The sequence below is a fragment of the Eimeria tenella genome, genomic scaffold (assembly GCF_000499545.2).
Source record: "Eimeria tenella Houghton genomic scaffold, Eth_scaff101, whole genome shotgun sequence".
Lineage (NCBI taxonomy): Eukaryota > Apicomplexa > Conoidasida > Eucoccidiorida > Eimeriidae > Eimeria > Eimeria tenella.
Genome location: NW_013541460.1, coordinates 15,962 through 23,707, shown reverse-complemented (window position 1 = coordinate 23,707; position 7,746 = coordinate 15,962). Strand labels below are relative to the sequence as shown.

General features: G+C 51.3%; 2 protein-coding genes across 2 annotated transcripts in view; both read right to left on the bottom strand.

Moving 5' to 3' along the window:
- ETH_00025330 (yip1 domain-containing protein, putative) overlaps positions 1-1,011 on the bottom strand; it is a gene marked incomplete at both ends in the record, with an annotated part of 5,025 nt that extends 4,014 nt beyond the window's left edge. The window contains 2 exons of the mRNA XM_013372635.1: positions 14-224; positions 362-1,011. Coding sequence (XP_013228089.1) covers positions 14-224; positions 362-1,011 — 861 coding nt within the window. The remainder of the gene's footprint in view (positions 1-13; positions 225-361) is intronic.
- A 6,058-nt stretch (positions 1,012-7,069) lies between these two features.
- The window catches only part of ETH_00025325 (tRNA-splicing ligase RtcB homolog, related), a gene marked incomplete at both ends in the record, with an annotated part of 5,576 nt that continues 4,899 nt past the window's right edge, over positions 7,070-7,746 (bottom strand). The window contains one exon of the mRNA XM_013372634.1: positions 7,070-7,221. Coding sequence (XP_013228088.1) covers positions 7,070-7,221 — 152 coding nt within the window. The remainder of the gene's footprint in view (positions 7,222-7,746) is intronic.

Genomic DNA, 7,746 nt, shown 5'->3' with positions numbered 1-7,746 from the left:
GCAGCTGCTGCACCTGCTGCTGCTGCTGCAGCTGCTGCTGAAGAAGCAAGAGCTTCAGCACGTAATCGGGCCCCAAGGAAGACAGCGTCTGCTGCTGTCTGTTGTCGTTGGTCCACAGCACATCTGACGCCAGCTGCTGCAGCTGCTGCAGCTGCTGCAGGTGCTGCAGATGCTGCAGCACGAGCTGCTGCGGCTCAGCCTGCAGCTGGGGCTCTGTTCCTTCCCTGCAGCAACAGCAGCAGCAACACATGCGCAGCACACGGACCGCAAGCTACTGCACCAGCGGCGTCGGCTTAGCAGCAGCAGCAGCAGAAACAACAGCAGCAGCAGCAACAGCAGCAGCAGCAGCAACATCAGTCACCCTGAGACAGCAAACACATCCCTCTCTCCTTTAGAGAACTCTGCAAAGTCATCGCCCGGAGCTCTTGGGCTGCTGCTGGACTCATAAGCATCTTGCTGCTGCTGCTTCATCTGCTGCTGCTGCAAGTGGTGCCGCTGCAGGTGATGCTGCTGCTGCAGGTTGTGGTGCTGCAGCTGCTGCTGCTGCAGCTGCTGCAGCTGGTGCTGTTGCAGCTGCTGCAGCTGCTGCAGCCGTTCCTGAGCCGGCCCGTCCTGAGAGAGTGCGGGGTTTTCCTGCTTTAGCGCTGGTTCCTGCTGCTGCTGCTGCTGCAGCTGCAGCTGCTGCTGCAGCTGCTGCTGCAGCATCAAGAGGCCCCCATCGTCGTTGCTGAGGCCCACTTTGTGCTGCTGGCTGCCGTCGCAGGCACCTGCTTGCTGCTCTCCCTGCTGCTCCTGCTGCTGCTGCTCGGGCTGCTGCTGTTCCTGCTGCTGCTGTTCCTCGTGCTGCTGTTCCTGCTGCTGCTCTTGCTGCTTCCCCTCCTCATCCCGCTGCTGCGGGCCACCTTCTTGGGGCTCGCCGGCGTAGAGTTCCTGCTGCTGCTGCTCCTCCTGTTGTTGCAGCTCCTGCTGCAGCTGCAGCAGCTGCTGCTGCTGCTCACTTGGGCGCTGCATGCGCAAAAGGACGGTGAGGCGTCAACCGGGGCTACGTGCACACAACTGCTGCTGCTGCTGCTGCTGCTGCTGCTGCTGCTGTCGCTAATGCTCCTGTCGAATTTAAGAGACACATGGAGCAGGCGGGCGCGTGTTTGCTATGGGGCTGCAGGGGGCTGCTGAGGCTGGTGCTGCAGGTCCCATCTGCTGCTGCTGATGCTGAGGCTGCTGCTGCTGCTGCTGCTGCTGAGCCTTCTGCTGCTGCAGCAGCGCGAAAATCAGCACACGGACTCGCAGCTAGTTGCCCACCTGCTGCTGCATCCGTGGCACCCCCACTTGTTTCTGCTGCGCCTTCTGTTGCTGCTGCGGCTGCTGAATGCCCCTGGGAGGTGGCATATCATCCGCAGAAGGAGCCGGCGCCGCTGCTGCTGCTGCTGCTGCTGCCGCCGCTAAATTCCGCTGCTGCAGCAGCCCAGAGTCCAGAAGTAGCAGCAAGAATCGTATATTCGGTCCGTGCGCTGTCGCTGCGTTGCTGCTGCTGCTGCAGTTGGAGCAGCAGCAGCAGCTGCTGCTGCTGCTGCTGCTGCTGAAAGGCGTTGCTGGAGACCTGAAGTCCCCAGGGAGACAACCGCGGTTAAGAGATCTCTTCAAGAAAGATCAGCAAAGGCAGCAGGAGCTCACAATGCAGCAGCAGCAGCAAAGACAATACTGGGCAAACGGGTCTCCTCCACCGCAGCTGCTGCTGCTGCCGCTGCTGCTGCTGCTCAGCATGAGGCTAGGGGCACTGATCCCTGCCAGACCCCGCTACTGCAGCAGCTGCTGCTGCAGCAGCCTCACCGCACTGTGCAGCAGCAAAATGCAACACCAAGCAGTATTTAAATATTAGTATTTATTCCTGCTGCTGCTGCAGTTTTTTTGCGGCTTTTGTTACTGGTTGGTGTACGCGCTGCTGCTCGGCAGCAGCAGCCGCAGCAGCCGCAGCAGCAGCGGCAGGCCTTCTTGCTGCTGCGCCTCTGGGGCTTGATGGGGAGTGCCTATTCAAACTGTTTGCAAAATAAAGAAGTTAAAAATGAGAAGCAGCAGTTGCGAAGAAGTTGAATGGGTGTCGCGGGAGTAGCTGGGGTGTACGGACAGCCTGGCGTGGTTGCTTGTGTGACGCAGCAGCAGCTGCTGCTGCTGCTACCTCCGTTGCTGCTGCTGCTGCTGCTGTTTATCTGCCTTTTTTTCAGCTAAAAGGCTTTGCTGCAGCCCCACCAGCACGCCCCTCAGGTGTGTCTGCTGTGTCTGTCCTTGTCCTTCTGCTGCCGCTGCAGCCAGCTGTTGCTGCTGCTCAGCAACTTGCTGCGCTGCTGAAATCCGTTTCTTTTGCTTCCCCGTTGCTGCTGAGCAGCAGGGGTTTCTCTGCTTTGCATGCGCTGCTGCTGTGCTGCTTGCTGCTTCTGGCCAGCAGCTGCTGCAGCCCAAAGGGTTAGCAGCAGTTCTGATTTGATGCACATCTTAAGAACTCCCTTTGCCTTCCATTCCCCAAGAGGCTGCCAGCAGCTGCTGCTGCAGCTCTTTCATGCATGCAACTTCACTTCATTTACTCTCTTAGTGCTGCAGCAGATCCCGAGGCTTTGCTTCTGAGGATTTGTTTGCTCTTTAGCTGCTTCTTTCGGCTCCTTTGCCGCAGCACTGCTGCTGCTGCTGCTGCTGCTTCTGTGTGCAGCAGCAGCAGCTCAGCAGCGCGCAGCAGCAGCCTGCGCTCGCGCTTCTTAGAGCGGCAACTGCAGCACCAGTCCGCAGCAGCAGCAGCAGCAGCACTGCTGTTGCTTCCGTTTTCGCCTTCTTTGGCCTCAAAAGACACTCAAAAAGAGTTAAAATTAATTATTTATTTCTAATTATTTCATTTAAAAGTTAAAAATTAAAAACTTCGGCGAAATCTGCAAGCTTCGCTTCCTCCGCAACGCAGCTAGCCACAAAGTACCCAAAAACGCCAAACTGCACAAATTGAATAATTTAAATTAATTGAATTAATTGAATTAATTGAATTAATTGAATTAATTCAATTAATTGAAGTAAACAAATTGATTTAATTAATTAATTCAACTGATTTAATTAATTGCAAAGTTTTCACAACAAGAATTAGTTTTTACTTCGACAAAAGTCCTATTGCACCTATTCCAAAGATGCTGTGGACACGAAATTAGAAGAATTTTTTTTGCAAATCTTTTGTTTTTGTTTTTTTAAGAATATTTAAAGGTTTAAATTAGGTGAATGCATTTCTCTCTTTTTTTAGGAGCTTTTTGCTGTTGCTGCTGCTGCTGCTGCAGCCATTTGTTGCTGCAGCTAGGGGTGCAGCTGCGGCTTTTTGCTGGCAGCAAAGTCCGCACTTTTGCTTCTTAACATTTGTTTGAAGTTGCTGCTTTAATGGAAATGCTTTAAATTATGAAGGATCTAAATTATTTTATTCCGGAGACAATCACAAAACTAAGTAACTAAAAACTAATCCTTTATTCAATTCAAGAACTTCGTTGTTGAAATAACTTTTCAGCTGCCACGGTATAAGACCTTTGGGGGCCCCCCAGGGGGTCCTAGGAGCCCCCAATGAGCTTTTGGGGGCCCCCCATGCAGCCCCTGGGGCCTCCAAGGGGCTTCTGGGGGCCCCCCGAGGAGCCCCAGGGGCCCCCAAGAGGCTTGCGGGGGGCCCCACAAGGAGTCCTGAAGGCCTACAAGGGCCTCTGGGGGCCCCCCAGGAAGTCCTAGGGGCCCCAAGGGCTTCTGGGGGCCCCACAGTAAGTCCTATAGGGACATAGGGGGCTTGTGTCCCACAGGGAGTTCCAGAGGCCCCTAAGGAGCTTCTGGAGCCCCCACGGGGGCCCTAGGGGCCCCTTAGAGGCTTCTGGGGGCCCCACAGGGGGCCCTAGGGGCCCCGTATGGCTTGGGGGGCCCCCCAGGGAGCGCTAGTGGCCCCTAAAGGGTTTGTGGGGGGCCCCCAGGGGGCCCCTGATTTGTCTCTGTGAGACATAGAAACTCGTCTTTGGCTCTTTTGTGGGTCTTTGAGTCAGTTTCTTGAAAGCCACGCTGCAGCAATTAGCTGCAGGAAGCAGTTGGAGCCTTTTGAGAGGTTTTTAGAGCTTTTTTATAACCCTGGAGTGGCCTATTTTGCGAAAAGAACATTAAAATGGAATATTAATATTGAATAAAGTCAATTAGGCAAGAAGTGCCGCCGGCCTGTAGGGCTGGCTGAGGTGCCGGGCTCCGACCCACCCATAGGGGGTGTCAGATCTTTCCTTCATGGTTTTCTTTTTTGAAAAAAAAGGAATTTGAAGACAAATTTCTTCTAAATATGTGAATTTAAAGAGTTTTTAAGTGAGTTGTTTCCATGTATTTTGCAGAGTTGCACTCAGAACTACAGGTAGCTGCAGCAGTGCGTACTGAACCTTCTGGGGCCGATCGTCGCGAGAATGTTTTGAAACTTCCGGAAAAATGTCTCAAATTCAAAACTATTTGGAACACTTTTGAAAATCTTATTTGCGAAGGAATTAAAGCTTTCAAAAAGGCACTTCATTTCCCACAAAATGCCAATTTTTTCGCAAAGTGCCAGCGCCGTCGCACTCGCAGTCCCAGCCCCTCTGCTGCATGCTGTGAAATCCTTCGAGCTTTTAATTGAACAAAATCTCGGATATATTTAACTGTTTTTTCTTTTCCTTTTCATATTTCTATTTCCTTTCGTAGCAGTTTCATTCAGTGGAAATCTCTTGTGCGAGGGAGCCCACAGTTGGCTCCGGTGGCTCAATTCAAGGCGCGGGGCCCCCCAAACGTGAAATTCTGAGGACTTTGAAAACAAATGGTCTGCAGCAGAGCTGGCTGCTAGTATTTTTCCCAAAATTATAATTTAAAATAATTAAAAGGGTTAAAAGAAGTGGAATTTAAAAGGGTTTCAGGCAAGTGAGAACAGCAGCTGCGAACACTGCGCATTCAACTCGATGCTGCGGTGCACAGTAGCTGCAACCACTGGCCCCCACCCCTAATAATGAGAAATCCACGAAGATTATCCTTTTTTTAGATTATGGAGTTTAAGTAAATGTCAAAATTCAATTAAGTGGAAAAATTCAATTAAATGGAGGAATTTAATTAAGCGCTTCTTTCCTCTTTCGCCCAATTGTGTGGGAACGCTAGTGGATGCTGTGGCGTCGAGCTGAGGATATGAATGCGGAAACAATCCACGAACAACAGGAGCTCCTTTTTATATTTTAAAAATGAATTGGAGTTAAATATTATAAATAAAATGCAATTTGCACTTATAATATTTTACTCTGCCCCGTTTTTGTCTCAAACTTCCACTTTTGTGCGATGCTGGTCCTCCCCCTCTGTGCGATTTTTGAGTTTCAAGCACAGTGTCTTCTACACATAAATGGGAAATTATATTTATTATTATTATATTCATTATATTTATTTTATTTTTATATTTATATTTTTATATAATCAAAATGAAGAGCAGTTCGAAGTCCAGTTAGTTTTCTCAAGGCATTAGGCGTTGCCAATTGAAAGATCCAATCCCAGCAGTTTAAAAGGTGAACAAAGGGATATTTGAAGGTCTTTTAATTTATTTTTTATATTTAAATATTTTAATTTAATTCTGAAAGACCCGAAAGCATGCACGAGCCCTTCACACTTCTTGAAATCCAAAGCGACGAAGGGGAAATCTGCAAAATTTGCAAAATGAGATCCACTTAGTTATTTGCAGGGTAGAGAAACTCCTCCAAGTCTCAACCTTCAGCATTTTTGCATTTAAAAATCAAATTTATTTAACATTTTATTCGCCATTTTATTCAACTGTTTGTCTCAATAAGTCAATTCCTGTTCTCTTCACTCTGACAGCCAAGTTGCACAGCAGCAGCTAGGCCACAGAACTAGCTGCGACTGCAGCAACACCCACTTCCCCCAGCTTGCTGCTGCTGCTGCTGCTGCAGCTGCGGGGGCCCCCAACCCCGCCCTTTTGCGCAGGGGGCCCCCTGTACCCTAGCAGCACTTTAAAATAGCCTTAAGGCTGCAGGGTTTGCTGCAAATCGCTGCACTCATTCTTAAGAGGGGCCCCCCTTCCCTGTGGAAGCAAAAGCATGTGCGCCTGCAGTGCCCCAGCAGCAGCAGCAGCAACAGCAGAAGCAGCAACAGCAGCAGCAGCAGCAACAGCAGCAGCAGCAGCACAGCTGCCACTAGGATGGGATTCTTTTTTTTAATTGCGGGAAACTACCTGTTGGACTTTTATTTGGGGGCCTTTGAAGCAGAAAATGAAATATCTTTGTGCTGCTATGCATGCGGCCAGTGGGGCCTTTATTTATTACTTTAAAGCCTTTGGGACAAAGAGAGTTTAATGAATTAATTATTCTAAATTCATTTTGACTGACTCATAAATAAAAAAGTATTTTATTTATTCAAAAATAAATAATTAATCTACAAGTCCGCAGCAAGAATCCACAAATGTAAGAAAGACCCACTTCTGCTGCAGTGCTGCTGGCTGCAGCAGCCAGGAGCAGCAGCACGCGGAAGCAGCTAAAGGGAAGCCACACTACTCCGGCCTGCTACAGCAGCAGCAGCAGCAGCCCGCTAGTGTGGCCCGCTGCAGCAGCAGCAGCTGCTGCTGCTGCTGCTACACTAACAAATGGCCACTCCCAAATGGCCTAAACTAGAGCCTGCTGCTCTCACACATGGGGCCCCCGGGGGCCCCTGGGGGCCCCTGGGGGACCCTGGGGGTCCCCAGGGCCACGGGAATGCCTAGAGAGGCATTAAAGGCATTTATCGGCCAATTTAAATGCCTCTACAAACATTAAAGGCATTCAAGTGGACACAAATGACCATTTAATCAAAGTTGGGGCCCCCAGAGGCATTTAAATGGACCATTGGGGCCCCTCAAATGTCTTAAATGCTTCTAAATGCATTTGAATGGACCCTTGGGGCCCCTTAAATGGCTCCAATGCCTTTGAGGGGGGCCCCTAAATGTCTTAAACACTCAGCCCTCGGCCAGTGCTTAGAAGCTCTGGGCCATTAGGGTTTAGGGTCTAGGGTTTAGGGTTTAGGGTTGTGTAGGAGCCGCCTTCTATCTAGCAAACCCTCCTGCGTCTGCGCTGCTGCCTTGCGTGCCCCCCAACGGCTCCTGCTGCCGCTCTCGCTGCTGCTGCTGCTGTTGCTGCTGCTGCTGCCGCTGCTGCTGCTGCTGCTGTTGCTGCTGCTGCTGCTGCTTCTTCAGCCCTTGATGACAGCCACTGGGCGCAGACGAATGCACTTTTTGGAAATCCCAGCTTGGTGACAAGTTTCAACAACTTCGGAAATGTCTTTATAAGAAGCTGGAGCTTCTTCTGCCACCAGCTTCGGCGACGCCACCCGCAGCTGCAGACACCCGCAGCAGCAGCAGCAGCAGCACACGCTCCCCACACCAGCAGCAGCAGCAGCAGCAGCGGCGGCGGCAGCGGCAAAGTCTTGAAGCCGAAGCCAAAAGAAACAAATAGAACAGTACACAGAGTCTCCATGTAACAACTCAAGTCAACACAACAATGCCACCTCCTTCCAACCCTAAACCCTAAACCCTAAACCCTAGACCACCTCCCCCCACCAAGGCCCCCAGATCCCCCAAATTCCCTGAATCCCCCATTCCCCCAAAACCCCCTAAATCCCCCAGGTCCCCAGGGGCCCCTCGGGCACCCACTTCCCCTGAGAAACCCCCGGGGCCCCAGGGGCCCCCAGTTCCCTCGGGGCCCCCAATTCCCCCGGGGCCCC